Below are 20,467 nucleotides of genomic sequence, written 5' to 3' on the forward strand. Positions count from 1 at the left end.
CAGTTTAGTCACGGGGGTGGTAGGGCTGTTCAAGTTCCCTGGCATCCATGTACCCCCACACACACACACACACACACACATGCTGATACAAGTGCACACACCCACACACAGATACAAACACAAGCCCACAAGTAAATGTGAGGCGCACAAACACACTTAAGTGGGCACACATTTGCACACGCACGACCCGACAAGCAGGAGAGCCCACGCAGACACACACACAAACATATTTGGGCACACACTTTCACAAAAGTGGAGACACTGATAAAGACTCAAAGGCACACACACACACACACACACACACACACACACACACACACACACACACACACACACACACACACACACAAAGGTACTGACATCATTCACACCCAAATACTCAGTGACGTCTACACTCTTACAGACACACCAGCCCACACATATACCTAGTGTGTGTGTGTGTGTGTGTGTGTGTGTGTGTGTGTGTGTGTGTGTATGTGTATGTGTGTGTGTAATCTCTCTCTCACACTTTCACTCTGCCACCCTCTCTCTTCAGTGTCCTAAACATTTTCGTGGGTTGTGCGTCTCAGTTTTGTGCTCACTCCCCTTCCCCCCGTCCTGGAGAGCTGTTTTCTACGTCTTGAATAAAATAAAAAAACGTCTTCGGTCACTTACAGCACTTCCGCTAGAACAGTTTTGTGTTGAGTTGGATTCGAGTCTTAATTCATGTCTGGCAAATTTGCAGCATTCTCGCTCTCTCCCGCTCTCTCTCGCTCTCTCTCCCTCTCTCTCACATACACACAACACACACTAACGCAAGGGGGTCGACAGAGGAGCTAGCAAGACAAAAGCGTGTTTGTGTTCATAAGAATGTGAGGCACAGTGGATTCTCTATGCGTGGAAACAGTGCCGGGCTCATCCCAGAAGGAACGGGCCAGGCTCATCCCAGAGGAAATGGGCCAGGCTCATCCCAGAAGGAGCGAGCCGGGCTAATCCCAGGACTGGGCCAGGCTCATCCCAGAAGGAACGGACCGGGCTCATCCCAGGACTGGGCCAGGCTCATCCTAGAAGGAGCGGGCCGGGCTCATCCCAGAAGGAACGGACCGGGCTCATCCCAGAAGGACTGAGCCGGGCTTATCCCAGGACTGGGCCACGCTCATGCCAGAAGGAACGGGACAGGCTCATCCCAGAGGGAATGGGCCAGGCTCATCCCAGAAGGAGCGAGCCGGGCTAATCCCAGGACTGGGCCAGGCTCATCCCAGAAGGAACGGACCGGGCTCATCCCAGGACTGGGCCAGGCTCATCCTAGAAGGAGCGGGCCGGGCTCATCCCAGAAGGAACGGACCGGGCTCATCCCAGAAGGACTGAGCCGGGCTTATCCCAGGACTGGGCCACGCTCATGCCAGAAGGAACGGGCCAGGCTCATCCCAGAGGGAATGGGCCAGGCTCATCCCAGAAGGAGCGAGCCGGGCTAATCCCAGGACTGGGCCAGGCTCATCCCAGAAGGAACGGGCCGGGCTCATCCCAGGACTGGGCCGGGCTCATCCCAGAAGGAACGGACCGGACTCATCCCATAAGGACTGAGCCGGGCTTATCCCAGGACTGGGCCACGCTCATGCCAGAAGGAACAGGCCGGGCTCATCCCAGAAGGACTGGGCCGGGAGGGGCCCCGCGCCCCGCTGATACTGTAGTGTGTGACATGCATTTTGGTATATTTGTGTGTATATGGTGTATAAATTGTGTCATGTTTATGTGTGTGTGCACGTTGTCAGAGTTATTTTTCTTGAAGTGCTTTTCACACGGCTTCACACCCACGGCAATGACTGAATCATGGCATGGGAAGAGTTAATGACGGATGGCAGAGAGGGACAGAGAGTTGGAGAGAAAAAGCATTAGGGAGGCAGAGAGATATTGACAGCAGAGAGAGAGCGAGAGAGAGAGTTAGGCACACAACATGTTACCACTCTATCCATTGTGTTTTTTGTTTTTGTTTTTTAAATTAAAAGTACACAAAAGCAGCAGCGGTGCATTGTGGTGCAAATCCAGAGGGCAGACGGAGTCAAGAGGGGAAGCAAAGGGACACACACACACACACACACACACACACACACACACACACACACACACACACACACACACACACACACACAGTTTCTCACTTTCTCTTGTGCGCGTATGCACACATTCTTTGTCTTTGCCTCTCGTGCACGCTCACATTGAAATAGTCACACACACATTCAAGGAAAAGAAAGACACTTTATTGTGTCATTGTAGCAGACACACAATGAAACTCATCCTCTGCATTTAACCCACCCCACGGGGCATTTTACCCACCCCACGGGGCATTTAACCCACACCACCGTGCATTTTACCCACCCCACGGTGCATTTAACCCACCCCAGTGCAGCGCCCTTCGTATTGCCTTGCTCAGGGGCACCTCTGCACATGTGCGCATTCCTTAGTTTTCTTTTTTATCTTTTTTAATTCCTTCTTCACAAACACACTCACTCCCTAAGTCAGACGCACCCACGCCCACATGTAAACACACATTCTTTCCGTCTGTGACACACACACACACACACACACACACACCACACACACACACACACACACACACACACACACACACCACACACACACACACACACGGTCCGCGCACAAGTCTGGTGAGTGTGCACGAGCGTCAGTCTCATATGTACGCTAACAACTGCACAAGTCAGAGGCGCCCTGAAAACTCGAGCCCTTTCTATGTAGTCATGCCCATGTGATGGTAGGTTTGCCTTTGACCTGCCTTTGTGTGTCTGTTGTGTGTTACTTGTGTCAGCTTAGATCAGGGTTAAACATGGTGAGAATAACGGCAGAACCGTTCAACAATCCATTAAAAGCAGCATACATGTTCAAATATAGGGAAATGTGGCACACACACACACACACACACACACACACACACACACACCCTCCACACAAACACGCACACTGGATGCTCGCTGCTGAGTTGTGTTGGCCGGTGTTGAGGATGGAACGCGTTTCCTCCTGCTGTCTCCCACGCACTGCCTTGTTTTGAGTGAGTAAGCTGCTCTGGACGCACAAGATTAATGTGACATTTAAGGCTGAAATAACCCTGAAGCGCACAAACACACACAACACAACGCTTCTGAAGGGAGGCGTGTGAGCCGTCCACATGCTCTCTCTCTTTTTTTCTCTCTCTCTCTCTCTCTCTCTCTCTCTCTCTCTCTCACACACACACACATGCACACACACACACACACACACACCGGAAGACTTGTAAAAATGCTCTGTCATTAACCATGGCACTCTCACCCTGAACCACCTAACTATGTATCAAGTAATCCAAAGCAAACATCAACCTTTGCCATTTGAAAGGGAAGGAGGAGGAGGCGTCCGGGTGGTGTGGCGGTCTATTCTGTTGCCTTCCAGCACAGGGATCGGCGGTTCAAATCCCCGTGTTACCTCCGGCTTGGTCAGGTGTCCCTACAGACACATTGGCCGTGTCTGCGGGTGGGAAGCCGGATGTGCGTATGTGTCCTGGTCGCTGCACTAGCGCCTCCTCTGGTCAGTCAGGGCGCCTGTTCGGGAGGAACTGGGGGGCATAGCACGTGCTACACCCCCTGGGGAAACTCCTCACTGTCAAGTGAAAAGAAGTGGCTGGCGACTCAACATGTATCGGAGGAGGCATGTGGTAGTCTGCGGCCCTCCCCGGATCGGCAGAGGGGGTGGAGCAGCGGCCGGGATGCCTAGGAAGAGTGGGGTAATTGGCCAAGTACAATCAGAGAGGAAAAAGGCGGAAATCCCCCACCCCAAAAAAAAGAAAGGGAAGAAGGAAAAGAAACAAATCTGACCTCAAATTAGACAATCTGAGACGATGTCACTATCCATAGTAATTTCTCTGTTTGGCAAACCACTTTGTTGAAAAACCTCATCTGGTGGTGTACAGTGTATGGGCAGTATCTGAATGGCTTAGGTGAGAATAGATCTGGTCATACTTTATTGATCCCAGAGGAACATCACGAGTGTTGCAGCAGCAGCGACGCCAACACAAGGACAAAACTAAACTCGTAAAAGTAATATTCACATGAGCTGACGTGTCAACATGATGATGAGTACACTGATTTACAGATAGAGATTTGCAGATATGCATACACTGTGTTCTAGTGGTTGTCAGTAACAGTTGTAGACAGTAGTAGTTAAAGAGTTATTTATATTATAAATGAGAGGCCATAGAATTTCTGTTGATTAACTCTTATTCTCATTAACAGTGAGTCGTTTTGGGGGTGTCTACATTTGATTGTGTTGCATGTCTGTTTGGTACCAGTCTATACATGTACCCGTCTGTCTGCTTCAATTCTATACTATGTGTTACAAATAGATGTCCAGTGGATGGCTCAAAAACTGGTGAACTCCAGTTTCTAATTCTCAAGTTGTTAGTCAACATCAAGTGACGAGTCCATCCACACAGGAAGTCTCCAGCTGGAGCCTCCCAAGCCTGATGTGTTGGAAGCAGGAAAAGTGTGCAAGTATAAGGATCTGAGCAACTTTGACACGGGCCAAATTGTGGTGGCTAGACGACTGGGTCAGAACATCTCCAAAACAGCAGGTCTTGTGGGGTGTTCCCGATATGCAGTGGTCAGTACCTACTAATAGTGGTCCAAGGAAGGACGACCGGTGAACAACAGGGTCATGGGCGCCCAAGGCTCATTGATGTGCATGGGGAGTGAAAGCTAGCCCGTCTGGTCCAAACCCACAGAAGAGCTGCTGTAGCTCAAATTGCTTAAAAAGTGAACGCTGGCTATGATAGACAGGTGTCAGAACACACAGTGCATCACAGCTTGCTGTGTATGGAGCTGCATAGCTGCAGACCAGTCAGAGTGTCCATGATGACCCCTGTCCACCACCGAAAGCACCAATAATGGGCATATGAGCATCAGAACTGGACCATGGAGCAATGGAAGAAGGTGTCCTGGTCTGATGGATCACGTTTTCTTTTACGTCATGTGGGCGGCCGGTTGCGTGTGGGTCATTTACATGGGGAAGAGATGGCACCAGGATGCGCTATGGGAAGAAGACAAGCCGGTGGAGGCAGTGTGATGTTCTGGGCAATGTTCTGCTGGGGAACCTTGGGTCCTGGTGTTCATGTGGATGTGTCTTTGAGACGTACCACCTGCCTAAACATCACTGCAGACCAGCTACACCCCTTCATGGCAACGGTATTCCCTGGTGGCAGTGACCTCAGGTGGTTTTAATGTTTTGGCTGGTCGGTGTATCAGAAGGCACACACAAACACACACACACACACACACACACACACACACACACACACACACACACACACACACACACACACACACACACACACACACACACACAGGTAACCGTATATAAATTGAGCTTTGACACTATAACATGTAAAATCCAAATACCATAACACAGACCAGAGTCTGTGTGTGTGTGTGTGTGTGTGTGTGTGTGTGTGTGTGTGTGTGTGTGTGTGTGTGTGTGTGTGTGTGTGTGTGTGTAATTGTTCAGGAATGGTTTGAGGAACATGACAAAGAGTTAAAGGTGTCGCCTTGGCCTCCAGAGTCCCCAGATCTCAATCTGATCGAGCATCTGCGGGATGTGCTGGAAAAACAAGTCTGATCCATGGAGGCTCCACCTCACAACTTGCAGGACTTAAAGGATCTGCTGCCAGATAACAGAGGCCACCTTCAGAGATCACGTGGAGCCCATGCCTCGACGGCTCAGAGCTGGCGGCATGAAGGGGATCTATACAATGTTAGACAGCTGGTTTAATGTTTTGGTTGATCGGTGTATACTCCTACTTCTCTATGGTAGACTGTATAGTAAAGAGAAGATGCTGTAGATGCTGAGATTTTCACTGGGTGTGGTGAAGAAGGACAGGATTAGGAGCGAGTATATTAGAGGGACAGCTCAGGTTGGACGGTTTGGAGACAACGCAAGAGAGGCAAGATTGAGATGATTTGGACATGTGTGGAGGAGAGATACTGGGTATATTGGGAGAAGGATGCTGAACATGGAGCTGCCAGGGAAGAGGAGAAGAGGAAGGCCAAAGAGGAGGTTTATGGATGTGGTGAGGGAGGACATGCAGGTGGCTGGTGTGTGTGACAGAGGAAGAAGCAGAGGACAGGAAGAGATGGAAACGGATGATCCGCTCTGGCGACCCCTAACGGGAGCAGACGAAGGCATAAGAACACTGTATGGTAAAGGGAGGATGCCCCCTAGTGGCAGCCGGGATGAATGACAGCTGTTATTTAGGTCACCAATCATCACGGGGCTCTGCTGGGGCTTTTCTATACAGAATGTTTTATCCGTGACGAGACTGGGGGGCTCAGAAATAGACAAAGCATTGTGTTAGTGTCTCAGTTGTATTGCACAGCACCCTTTCATTCACTGTGAGGGTGTGTGTGTAAGAGAGAGAGAGAGAAGGAGAAAGACATACAAAGAGAGAGTGCGAGGACACTGTATTGCAGTATTAATTGCAATACTACAGTATTCTGCTCCATAACTGACAGATACAAATGGCAGAAATGAGCAACAACACAAGGGCACAGAGAGTAGAGGGAAGAGTATTTAACTGGAGGGTCTGAGTTCAAGTCCCCCGTCTTGAGTGAAATACTGAATACCGAACAGCTGCAGGGGTGCTGGTCTGTAGCCGGTCATGTGCTGTGACCTCGGGGCAGAGCGGGAAGTAATGAGAGATAAATATCTTATTCACTGGACACTTTATAAAAACCTGGACGGGCTTACAGCGAGTGTATAATACGTTGAATGTGCTGAACTTAATATTCGTTTACTGGGAAACGGCGATAGTGGAGTATTCTGTGCCTCGTTGACCTTAGTCTGCTCTGCATAGTCTCTGTTTCCACGCAGAATTATGCAGAGTATTCGGATTTTCAAACTAGTTTTTATCCTGAATACTGAAAGCATGCTGTACATAGGATGGATGGTTCTGATCATCTGAGGGGCTTTCAAAAAGACACTGTTCAATACCTGATGCACATATACTTCGTCACATACATGTTTACTGAAATATGATGTAACTGAATATCGCCAATCACGCCAAACTAGCAGGAGAACCCAGACACTGTATTTCTATAAAGCTTAGAGGGACTGATGTGGAAGAGAGTCCTTCTCTCTGAGTCCTCACATCTGATACCACTGTTTAGAGCAGATGAGTTCACACAGGCAGAACATAGGACCGCCCCGCAACAAGAGCAGACTCTCTCTCTCTCACACACACACACACACTCACTCACACTCACTCACACACACACACTCACTCACTCACTCTCACACACACACACACACACTCACTCACTCACACTCACACACACTCACTCACTCACACTCACTCACACTCACTCACTCTCACTCACTCACACACACACACTCACTCACTCACTCACTCACTCACTCACTCACTCACACACACACTCACTCACTGACACACACACATACACACACACACTCTCTCTCTCACTCACACACACACCTTGCTTCTGTGCAGCCTCTGGAGTGGCTAGTGTGTATAAAAGGTTTTCAGTCGTCTCATTACAACAGCAGGAGTCCCAGTTGTCCACTCGGTGTCGACACATAAGAAAGCAGCTGTGTCTGCTGCACCGAGGGCCTGAGCATGCAGCCTGTCTCCATTGTTGAGAGTCCACGCTTCGCTTCAGCTTCATGGACATCACAACCGAGGAAAGTGTGATTCACTATACTGGCCTGAAGAAACGGGCAGGTTTGTGTTGGAGAAGCGTGGCAAAGGCTCAGTCTGAGGCACCTTCATTACCACCTGGAAGGAAATGTGCTCACCCGTGGGTCTGCAGCAACTCTCTGTATATGTGTGTTTGTGTGTGTGTGTGTGTGTGTGTGTGTGTGTGTGTGTGTGTGTGTGTGTGCACATAAGCTTGATATGTTATTGACATAAGCTAAAATCCAGTTACTTCGTCCACCCACTCATGGGAAATAGGTGGGCTGTCAAGTAGTTTTACAAAAATAGAGGGATCTTACCCTTTTTCTTTAACCCTCAACTTCTCCTTTTTCTTCCTTTCTTTTGATATTAGTGGACATAGACAAAACGTGTTAGAATCGTTTTGTGTTGATAGTGATTGAAAAAGGGAATCTTGATTAAAAAGTGAGTCTTAGGGCGTCCAGGTGGCATAGCAGTCTATTCCGTTGCCTACCAACACAGGGATCGCCGGTTCGAATCCCCGTGTTATCTCCGGCTTGGTCGGGCATCCCTACAGACACAATTGGCCGTGTCTGCAGGTGGGAAGCCGGATGTGGGTATGTATCCTGGTCGCTGCACTAGCGCCTCCTCTGGTCGGTTGGGGCGCCTGTTCAGGGGGGGGATAGCGTGATCCTCCACATGTATCGGAGTAGGCATGTGGTAGTCTGCAGCCCTCCCCGGATCGGCAGAGGGGGTGGGGCAGCAACCGGGATGGCTCAAAAGAGTGGGGTAATTGGCCGGATACAATTGGGGAGAAAGGGGGGGGGTCCAAAAACTTGTACTCTCATTTTTCATCCTCCTTCACTTTAAGAGTCAAATGATTCCAAATTTCAATTTTTTTTCTGTTTCTCCTCTTGTCTCTCCTTCCCCCCCTTCTCTCTCCCGGATCAGACTATGGCGGAGTACAGCTCTCTGCTCAGCGACCTGTCTGAGAACATCACCAATGAGGACCTGGAGCAGCTCAAGTCGGCCTGCAAGGAGGACATCCCAGAGGACCAGAGCAACAACATCACCTCCTCCAAGGAGTGGTTCAACTACCTGGAGAAGAATGACAAGCTGGCCCAGGGTGTGTGTGTGAGAGAGAGAGAGAGAGAGAGATTTCAGGCTGGGCAATAATTTGCTGTTACTGCTTAATGGTATTTTTTATCGGGATGAAATTTGGATGTCATATCACGATGGGCAATTTTGTTAACAAAATTAGTGATAACGAGAATCTGTGACCTAAAATTTCCCACCAAATTGAGGTTTGAAACCTTTCAGGCAGTATTATTTGTATTAAGAAACAGCTGAATGTGAGGATCCTCAGCTGAATTCTTCAACATGGGATGCCTATGTAAGCAGATATCGTGTTATATATATCGGCTGATTGTGCTAAATCCCCCTCGATTATTGTGACAACGATATTTTCCTCATCGGCCATCGCAGTTTATAGGGTGGTTTTATAGAAGATGCCTCCATAAAGGTCACAAAACTTCTGTCTGCCTCTCAGATAACCTCTCCTACATCGAGCACATCTTCGAAATTTCACGGCGACCAGATCTGCTGACGAGGGTGATCGAGTACCGCACCACCGTGCTCAAGATCTCAGAGGACGATGAGATCGACACCAAGTTGACACGCATCCCCTCGGCCAAGAAATACAAAGGTAATAACACTCACACAGGACATCAGCAGCATTCTGGCTCTACAAATTCGGTGCCAACTAAATGATCATACAGCTGAGAATGCGCACTACCAGCGCTGACATTTAGGGCCAGGGGATCTGCAGGCTATACATGCAAAGCAGCAGTTGACAGATATTTTGAGATTTAAAAGGGGTTATTGGGGGCGTCCAAGTAGCATAGCGGTCTATTCCTTTGCCGACCAACTTAGGGATCGGCAGTTCGAATCCCCGTGTTACCTCCGGCTTGGTTGGGCGTCCCTACAGACACAGTTGACCGTGTCTGCAAGTGGGAAGCCGGATGTGGGTATGTGTCCTGGTCGCTGCACTAGCGCCTCCTCTGGTTGGTCGAGGTGCCTTTTCAGGGGAGAGGGGGAACTGGGGGGGGGGGGGGGGATAGCGTGATCCTCCCATGCGCTACGTCCCCCTGATGAAACTCCTCACTGTCAAGTGAAAAGTGGCTAGCGACTTCATATGTATCAGAGCAGGCTTAAAAGTAGTCTGCAGCCCTCCCCGGATCGGCAGAGGGAGTGGAGCAGCAACTGGGACGGCTCAGAAGGGTGGGGTAATTGGACGGGTACAGCTGGGAATAAAAAGGGGTAAAGAAGGGGGGGGGGTTTATTTAGTTGTGTCTAGTTGATCATCTTGGACTGTTCGCAGTTCACTTTCCATCAATAAACACTTTATATTTGCATGTTGTTGCATCCTGGTTGGGCGGCACGGTGGCGCAGTGGTTAGCGTGGTCGCCTCACAGCAAGAAGGTCCTGGGTTCGAGCCCCGGGGTAGTCCAACCTTGGTGGGTCATCCCAGGTCGTCCTCTGTGTGGAGTTTGCATGTTCTCCTCGTGTCTGCGTGGGTTTCCTCCAGGGGCTCTGGTTTCCTCCCACAGTCCAAAGACATGTGTAGGTCAGGTGAATTGACCGTACTAAATTGTCCCTAGGTGTGAATGTGTTTTTGTGTGTGTGATGGCCTGGTGGCCTGTCCAGGGTGTCTCCCCTTCTGCCGCCCAATGACTGCTGAAACAGGCTACAGCATCCCCGTGACCCTGAGAGAAGGATAAGCGGTTCAGATAATGGATGGATGCCTCTTGGTTCGGTTTGGAGCTGTCTCTCATGTGCACTGTTGTCTAATTTTCTGTCTCTCTGCCTCGTGCACTCTTTCTCCCGCTCTCCTCAGACATCATCCGCCAACCCTCTGAAGATGAGATCATCAAGTTGGCCCCTCCACCTAAAAAGGTGTGAGGCTCTGACCCCCCCCCCCCCGCCCCTCACCTTTGCACCTTGACCTTTCCACCCCTGGCACTCTAATCAACCAACCAACCGTCTCAGCCTACACCCATCGCCCTCTCAGCCCTCAGCCACGCCCCCCCCCGTAAACTAACACATGCCACGATCCAGAACTGCAAGCAGCCATCCAGCCAAACAACCAATCAGAACGCAGCGATGCAGTGAGCTTTGAAGAAAAATGACATTTGAGAACGATACGCAGACAGACAGCCTGAGTGAAGGAGAAGAGGAGAGCCGAAGTCTGTCCTCCTTTCACAAGCTGAGTGTGGCCATCATTCGGTTCAAAAAGCCCATGACCTTTGACACTATTCAATCTGGCAATGCATTGTTTACTTGAGTACGTTAACATGAATGCTTATGCATTTATAGTTGTCCCAGTTTTATCTTTGTGTGTGTGTGTGGGTGCGCGAGTGTGCACAAACTATGGTCATGATTATTTTGGGAGACTAAAACAAAACTATGATTTCAGCAACGTGAAACATAGAAACTCAGCAGGATGAAAACAATGACTAAAATTATAATCTGCACCCAGCACTAACCAAAATAAAATGGATGTTACAAATTGGTTTATTTTTATGTCAAAACAAGACGGGGACATGGAAGGAATCTCTCTAGTACACTATAATATACTTATCCGTCACCTCTACATTAACGCATACTGTGACTGTAGAAGGTTATTCAGCAGTGCTTTGTGTTAACCCTGGATGAAACGCACACGTAAATCCAAAATCAAAACAAATGGTCAAATTAAAATCCAGATTTGAAAAGAAGCGTAGAGACTGATCTTATGAAGGAAAGTGTCGTAACCCAAGCTCGGGATCCTATTAACTGGCGTGCGTGACCATGGGTACGACTGAATCGTTTATCTCTCGTATACTGTACTTAATGTGCGCTATCCGGCGTTGCTAAAGGAAAAAGAAAACGCGGTTATCAGTTTACCACCCTGCTTGCATCATTCAGTATCCCCCCTGTCTTCTGGCCAAATCCTCAGTAGTACTGTGTCTCTGCCAGCCTATCCTGAAGTCAAACTGAAACGCCGCCATCCTTCATCCAGATATTTACACGCCATGGCACCCGGAATGGGCGTCTCTTTCCCTTTACTCGGATAACTGCAAATGCTAAAAAGATGCTCAAAGTTGAATTTCTTATGAAAAGCCAGTGTTTGCCTTCAGCGGACAGTCTTCGAGATAAAAGTAGATAAAATGCTTTTAAGGAAAAGTGTTTATGTAGTCGCCATACTTGCGTAGTCCCACGCTGCAGTTACCGTTGGGTTAATTTGTCTACTTTGAAAGGTCTTTCCCTCTTTCTGTGTTTTCCTCTTGCAACGGGGACTGCTTAATCTGAAAAGGAGAGTCTGTTTGCTTAACTACCGTGGCCAGATGTGTATATATACAATTAATATATTCCAAGAAACGTACTGAAAAAAATATATATCAACCCATACTGTACGTTCCATAGAGAACACCGGTCTGAATCTACCAGGCACGTTCAACTAATCTGATGAATTTTTGCCGTAATCTCAGACTTTGCCAGACTTCATCATCAAAATCTTGTTTTGATCATGAATATATCCAGTGACCTTACATTAAAAAAAAACATTTTAAGGACAATATGGAAAAGAGACAACTTTGAGCACTATATAAAGTACATATCTTTTGGACAATGTAAAATTAGAAAACGCCAAACTTTTATTTTGATAAGATGCATATAATGGGAACTTTGTTTACTTTGGAAAAATGCTGTCGTATGCGAGTCAAACGTAAAATGGATGAACATTAAACCTGCTATGGCCCCCCCCACATCATTTTGTTGTACGGAACATAACGGACCAATCAATGGCCTTCACAGCAGGGAGGGGGGCGGGACTAACGCCTCAAAGATCAGGAAGTGAGAAAACGGTGGAAACAAAACAAATGTGTGATAATAAAACATATCCTTTAACATACTGTGCATACAGTAGATCTATGTGTGGCTTCCAACGCCCATGTCAGAAGCATTTTGTTGTTTGTTTTATATAAATATATATTTCTGAATTCACTGATGCAAGGAGCGGTTCTGTCATCCCTAGTCACCAAACACCCAAATAATCGCAAATAAGACTGTTGAAATTAATCAATAATAACTGCTATTTGAACACTGTGCCCCCCCGCGATAAGGCCTTGGTAGACTTTTTTTTTGTGAGAAACTGCTTGTTAATTGGTCTTGATAGCAATGGCGGTCAATCAAAAGGACCAGAGAGAGAGAGACAGAGAGAGAGCGTTGCGCTGTTATTTGGAAATTCACTTTAGGACTTTGGTGTTGGCATGTAAAGCGTGTCTGTGGATCTGTTTCGGAGTAATTCCATGTCATCTGCCAATCTGAGGGATCTAAAAATCTCAGCAGTTTAAAAGAAAATCCCTACGATCAACCATGTTGCTCCAATAATCTTTTTAAATGCACCCCCCCCCACCAACACCACCACCACCACCACCTCCGATGCAACACCCACTTTCCACCCTAACCCCAGTGCCAATGACTAAGACTTTTTTGCTCGCCATGTATTGTGGCGTTATACTTACTTGTATACCCTATGCATTCGCATTTGTTTCGTGTCCTGTCCTCCCAGACCACTGTATCGAACGAACACAAGAGTCGAGCTGCAGCAGATCGGACTGTGTTGCTAAGTTGAAGGTTGTGCAAAACGTCCTACGACTCTTGCTCGACTTTGTGGAGGGCGAAGCGGCGCCGATTCAATCTGAAAAGAGCGGGAACTGATTCAGGAGAGAAAAACGATGGGCCTCGTGTATGAAATGTTTCGACTCACCCATTAGATACATCAGCTCCTCTAGTTTATCTCACGGAGAAGACGCTGAGCTCGGGTAAATCTGAATCTTAAGACACCAACTGGCTGACTGACGCCGATGTCTACGCAAGCCTGGTTGAACGCTTGTAGCAAGCCGCAGACGATGTCAGGGAGAGGGAATTCCAAATACCCGTCATGCTTTGCTGGCTGTCTGTAAGACAAATTTAAGGGTTAAGAAATTCCCTGAGCGTGTAAGAACAAATGTGTGTATGAGAACGTTTCATAAACGAGGCCCAATGTTCTTTGCTCAGTTTTGAGTAATTACAACTGGGTTGTCTGAAGGTTTCTGGCTGTTTGGAAAGAAAAGATCTTGGGGAAGCTAGATAAAAGATAATATCCACAGATCAAGTTTACCTTCAGACCAATGAGCATCTCATAGATTGTTACATTTTTGTGTTGTTTTGTTTTGTTTTTAAATTTTTCAAAAAGTATATATCCTATTTGGTCAAGAGGCTCTCATAGCTGCCCCATGTGTTACTGGACCTCTCACTCCGACTTGAAAAGCCAGAACAGTCCTTGCTAAGTCGGAGCCCGTAAAGTGAAGCGGTGGCTGCCCTCGAGGCCCGAGTCTGTTGAACACAAGGTGGGACCACTTATTATTTTTTAAACAGAGTTTCATCAGGCAACGGGAGGCAGTTTTTCTTACCGCTATGACCTGTGGGTAATGGTGTTGCGTTAGCGGGGATCGTGTTGACAGGGGTTTTGCTTGTCGGTCATTAATACTGGATTGGCCAAGTCTTGCCACTCACTCAATCCAATTAAGAGGTGTACTGGTTCAACGAACGGCAAAATCAATGTTTTTATCTTATCATCCCCCCTGTAGTTTCAGCATGAGAGTAGACTATTATAAAAACATGTTCAAGGGAGGATTTGAGTTGTAGTTTATATTTTTCCCCACTTTTTTTTAAATTTAAAGTGCATTTAGCAAAGCAACTAGTGACATTGAGTGTTTGTGACCAAGTGACTTTGTTAGTCAAAACCCCGGTAGAGGATGTACTATCATTTTAGTAATTTTGTGCTAGATTTTCACTATTTGACAAGGTTGTCCATGAATATTCATAAGTGTCACCTGTGTAATGCTGCCTGATGCCCTCGACGCTCTTGGTTAATGCTTCCCCTGGGTTATTGTCCAAGAAGACACTTGCATCTGATTGTCGACTGGGTCGTCTGTTAGCCATGTATGTCCATATTGTTGGGATTCAAACTGTGCTCGCGAGTCAAACGTGGCGTGAAATATTTACCTTTTGAGTATGATAGACCCCCCCTCCCATATTTTTTAAGCTATTTATTTATTTTTCAAACTGCAGTCTCATGAGATCACTTTCCACTCCCTGCTATTACAAATGGTCTTTTCCAACCCATGGTAACTTTACCATTTTGACTTTTACCGTGCTGACAACTCTTTGCTGACATTTCTACATACAGGTACATGTACTGTAGAAGGTCCAACTGCAATGCCCGACAGCATATGGTTTTGCAACGGAGCAGTTCAAGACAAATTGTGTTTTGCATTGCTTATTATTTATCCGGGGCTGACTGGCACCTATTTTATTGACATATCAGTCACAAATGATGTCAAATTTGGATTTCCACGTACAGAGTACATATCAACTTAGTAAATGCTGCGAAAGTATAAAACTAAAACTAGACATATTTACGATGAATATCTTGATTATGACCGAGACATGTAGTTACGCATAAAATTGAGATGCATATGTTGTGTGAAGATATTTAGCATGACAAAGCTTACAGTCAATTAATCATCTTTCCTCGAGGAATACCTGTGTGTGACTTATTCGACGTTATTCTTTTTCTGACTTAGGTTGTACATATGTATTGTGAATATATATGAACGTGTTTGTTTTGCGGTTGAGTAATTTATTTAATGCCTATTATACTGTTGCTTTTACGTATCCCGATTATTTTTACTAACTGGACAGAAGTCATGGGGCTGACCATGTATTGCGTATCTCGTGTTAAACCGGTAATATAGATATCACAAATCACCACTGTTATATTTTATCTGTCTATATTCTTTCACCTTTTACCGTTTTGAGGTTTGGAACAATGGTTTTTAAATGAAAAAAAATAATAATACAAGTGAATATGAACTTTAATTCCATTATGTTATTACTTACTGTATATGTAACATATTATCACGTTTTTATTGTGTTTTACTTTGTCGTATGTGTCATACGTATCATGTTGATCTCTTGTGTAACAATTTTTTCCACAAAGTTTCCAAATCACGACGAACGAAATGACTGAATGCTAACCTGCCGTTCAGCATGCTAAACACTGTTGTTGGGACGTCTGACCAAAAACAGGAAGTTCAAATAGTCTTAAAGTGACAGCGACGGTGTGCACGGGGTGATCGGCTCTTTGGTATCACGTAAGAAATATATTCAGTGTAAAAAACAAAAAAAAAAACAACCCACTATTTAAGGGACGTCCGAGTAGCGTAGCGGTCTATTCCGTTGCCTACCAACACGGGGATCGCCGGTTCAAATCCCCGTGTTATCTCCGGCTTGGTCAGGCGTCCCTACAGATACAATTGGCCGTGTCTGCGGGTGGGAAGCCGGATGTGGGTATGTGTCCTGGTCGCTGCACCAGCGCCTCCTCTGGTCGGTCGGGGCGCTTGTTCGGAGGGGGGAGGTGGAACTGGGGGGAATAGCGTGATCCTCCCACGCGCTACGTCCCCCTGGTGAAACCCCTCACTGTCAGGGGAAAAGAAGCGGCTGGCGACTCCACATGTATCAGAGGAGGCATGTGGTAGTCTGCAGCCCTTCCCGGACTGGCAGAGGGGGTGGAGCAGCGACCGAGAAGGCTTGGAGGAGTGGGGTAATTGGCTAGATACAAATGGGGAGAAAGGGGGGGAAAAATTTTTTAAAATAAAAAAAATTCAAGATCTGATCATCTGTGTAGATGGAAAGGTGACTGGAGTTGCTGGTTACTGGTTTTTATATCGCAGTACTTTTAATACCAAATTCTTACCAGTATTTTCCATAGCTCTGTTGTTGTTCTCTGTAAATTACCTAGCTAATTGAGGGCCACAGGGTATAAGTGTAAAACAGAAAAAGAACTGTGCAGTTAAACCCTCAGTTTAACTTTACTCCTTACAGTCATTATACGGTTACTCATTTCATTTTGCATTACTTTATTTTAGCTGTAGTTCTGGCTATATATATATAGAGAGAGAGATGGTGCTGAGTAGGTAAGAGGCACATGGATTGGGAGACGGTATTAAAAGAAAAAAGGCAAATTCTGCCAGTGCTGGTTAGAGTAGTGAGATGGTGAGAAATAGTTTGTAGAAAGGTGGGTAAGGGTCGGGAGTAGATGGTAAAGAAACAATTAGAGATGTGACCTGGAATGCCCTTAAGAAGTCGATGGCATTCGACTGGGAAACATCCGTCAAGCTAGTCTAGCTACGTAGTGCATTGAATGTGGCAGGTCTTGCACAGATTGCTGTACAATGTTGACATATTGTGATGTTGAAAGGCTTATGTAGCGTCTACGGTTGGGGAAATCATGTGAGGATGCTGACTGTCTTAAAAGTTTGAGCAACTTTTTTTTCTTTCCCAGAGATTTGTGGCGGTTATTTTTCTCATTTTTCGGCGCTTTGCCTCTGTACCTTTTAACCATTAGAGGGAGAGTGTGATATAATGCAAAATGAGTTACACGAGTTCCTTGAAAAATTGTGCACAAACTTGTTAACCAGAGCTACTTACCTTTCTAAAACTAGATAGAAAAAAAAAAGTTACGTTTTATTTCTGCTTTTCTTTTGCAAAGGGGAGGGGTCGAAGTTTACATTTTATCGTTTTCGTGCGTGAAGAAGATGTCATTGTTTGAAAATTGAGCTTCGACAACGTAAGCAAAACACAAGTCAGGTCGGATTACACTTAACTGAAGAATGTAGTCACACAGAGAAAGAGAGAGAGAGCGAGAAAAAGAAAGAGAGAGAGAGCAACAGACACTGGGGAGTGTCTGTGCCTCCTTGACCTTGAGATAGGAGCAGCTCCCTCGTGTTACCCCCCTTCTGCCCAAAGTCCAAACAAGTGCACAGTCTTATTTTGGGGGAAGCAGTGGTCTCAACACCCCACACGGTGTGGACTGCTGGAGGTCAGAGAGCCGTTTATTCCACAACACACGTGAACAACACGTTCTTTAACAATACATCAGCAACCCCTGTCCGCCTGCGGCCTTTTTTGTCGGGCAATGAGGGTTTCTCACGCCGAGATGTGGCCCCTCTTTTAAAGACGTGCTGACCTCCTTCTGTCCTGCTGCACCTCTCCTCCTCCATCTTTTGGCCGGTTTTGTTTTTTTGCAGCCCCTGGACTTTATTCGCCAGATAATTTGTAAAGGCGCAATTTATATTCCAGGGTGCATCATACGCATGTGAGGTTCGGCGATACACAGTAATAACAACGGGGGTAAAACGATATATTAAAAAAAAAAAGTGCCAACTTTTATTTCAAGTAACTGCTGGGGGGGGAGATGAATCCATGATATGCTTGACATTGGGGAATCTCTAATGGTATGTGTATTGAACAATCTGTATTTTAGATGGTCAAAGGAGGTTTTGCCTTTAGGTCTAAAGTGTGTGGGGCTTTCTTGCAGTAGTTAAGACTGTAGAGGCCATTTTGAAGTGTTGTGTTTTCATTGGTCAGTCTGGTTAATTTGATCATTGTAACTGCAGTGGTGTGATTTGTCACTGTTAGGTATGGCGTAAAGTTTAAAAATAAAAACATTCCTGTGCTTTGGTTTCAAGGTAGTCTAGTCACTAGGCATCTAACAGTTAGGCTTAGCATGATGGAAACGCGTAGGTTTCCATCATGCTAAGGATTTTTACAACAGTGTCAAGAGGACATTGAAGGTGTTTGATTCCAAAAAAAGACATGCAAGATTTTGACATTTAAATTTAACCACAGCATTATATCAATAGAAGTATGAGAATGGGTTACTGTTAGAAGTTAGGAGCCATTTTGGGACCTTTCCTGACACATGACTTCAGACCTTGAGGGTTCCCTCTTTGAAATGTTGCCTTTTGTTTGCCTCCCTCAATATTTGTGTGTTGTTTTGGAAGGAAACCTCTCATTTTTGGCCTCTTGACATAGCTAAATTTACATGTAATGGTGGTGAATGACTTGGCAATTCTTCTGGCCAGTGAAGGTGAGAAACGTTTCCCACTTCCAGAAGGAAGTGAGACGTATTGCTAAAACCCATGCAAGTTCTTCCTGGCAACGTGACTTTTCATATTTGATTGACACAACATATCTGAGCTAACTTCGTTGACACTGTTGTCCGCTGAGGTGGCCAAAGATTTGCCTTGTAAATCACTTGCCATGAGGCACATCAGTGGATTGTTATCTCTCCAGTCCCCTGCCTATTTATGTAATGTAACAGTTGGCAAAGTTTATTCTTGTCCATCGTGTGATGTACATACATTTCAATTTGGGTTAAGATGGGAAAAAAAAAAGGACATGCAAAAGGGTGGTTGGGGTGTGACACGTCCATCGCGCGGGAAGTGTCATCACCATATCCCATTTTAAGTTAATTACATACATAATGTAACCCCACATTGGATGCTATGGGCTCAATGCTGTTAAAAAACCTTTGCCAAGGTTTTTCTTTAATGGGATGAGAATACTTTCAAGATTTATTTTGCAATGACTGCAACAATATATGGTTTTAGCATCTGTTATTGTCAAGCAAATACCTACAGGTGTTGCTTTTTTGTCACGATTTAAATGAGACTGAACTGAAATGATGCCGTTTTGTCATTGTGCTAAAATGAATATAAATATATTATATATTAAAATATATTTGCTAACCAACTGTTTTGTCAAGACCAGTTATCTTTTGAAGATGGTTTCAATGGGGATCAGGTATAAGGTAGTGAAATCTAATAATTAATAATGATGATTGACAAACTGGTTTTTAATTGATTCATGCAATACAGTAATACTGTGGTTTGAATAAAATGTAGGTTGATGTAAGAATGAGACATTAAAGGCAAGCATGATGGATTACAGTGCATTTCTGAACTGATAGTAAGTAAATATCAACAATGGGAATATAAGAAGTACAAATACATTTGTGGTTGGCTATGATTCAATTTAGCTCACCCTTTTACTCTCAACGCAGGATTTTTGTCACCACGGTTGTCAAGTATCATCTCTCAGTGAAGAAGATGTAATCCAGCAGCAGTGATACCTCGCATCAAAACCTGATCATCAACATTTTTGAGGAGGGAGTTGACAAATGGAAATTTTCATGTAATGTGCTTCCCAGTAAAACGAATCTTAACACAGAAAATGAAACTAACTACAATGAGTTCAGCTGTGTATCTCTCACTGGCAGATGTCTCCAGTGGATTGACTGATAACCAATCATTTAGTCCTGCGACCCGACAATGATCCTGTGTATACCTCAGGTTTCGTTTTCATGTTTCAAAACATCTATGTAATTGCACAATGTTAAAAAATTATTCATACGAAACACCATAGGCTCATAAATGTCTGTCTGGGAAACGTAAATAAACAATCAGGCCACACAATCTCATCTCATCTCATCATCAGCCGCTTCTCCGGGGTCGGGTCGCGGTGGCAGCAAACTAAGTGGGGCACTCCAGATGTCCCTCTCCCCAGCAACACCCTCCACCTCCTCCTGGGGGATCCCAAGGCGTTCCCAGGCCAGACTGGACATGTAGTCCCTCCAGTGAGTTCTGGGTCTACCCCGGGGTCTCCTCCCAGTTGGACGTGCCCGGAAAACCTCCAAAGAAAGGCGCCCAGGAGGCATCCTAATCAGATGCCCGAACCACCTCAACTGGCTCCTTTCGACGCGAAGGTGCAGCAGCTCTACTCCGAGCTCCCTCCGGACATCCGAGCTCCTCACCCTGTCTCTAAGGCTGAGCCCAGACACCCACGGAGGAAACT

The 20,467-nt window shown here is 46.0% G+C and overlaps 1 protein-coding gene across 2 annotated transcripts in view; it reads left to right on the top strand.

The window, feature by feature from the left end:
* The window catches only part of LOC130131019 (astrocytic phosphoprotein PEA-15), a 71,241-nt gene extending 51,875 nt beyond the window's left edge, over positions 1 to 19,366 (top strand). For both annotated transcript variants that reach the window (XM_056300879.1, XM_056300880.1), the window contains 3 exons: positions 8,636 to 8,810; positions 9,234 to 9,389; positions 10,581 to 19,366. In XM_056300879.1, coding sequence (XP_056156854.1) covers positions 8,639 to 8,810; positions 9,234 to 9,389; positions 10,581 to 10,645 — 393 coding nt within the window. In that variant the 5' untranslated portion in view covers positions 8,636 to 8,638 and the 3' untranslated portion in view covers positions 10,646 to 19,366. The remainder of the gene's footprint in view (positions 1 to 8,635; positions 8,811 to 9,233; positions 9,390 to 10,580) is intronic.
* The last annotated feature ends 1,101 nt before the right edge of the window (positions 19,367 to 20,467 follow it).

The sequence above is a fragment of the Lampris incognitus genome, chromosome 20 (genome assembly GCF_029633865.1).
Source record: "Lampris incognitus isolate fLamInc1 chromosome 20, fLamInc1.hap2, whole genome shotgun sequence".
Classification (NCBI taxonomy): Eukaryota; Metazoa; Chordata; class Actinopteri; order Lampriformes; family Lampridae; genus Lampris; species Lampris incognitus.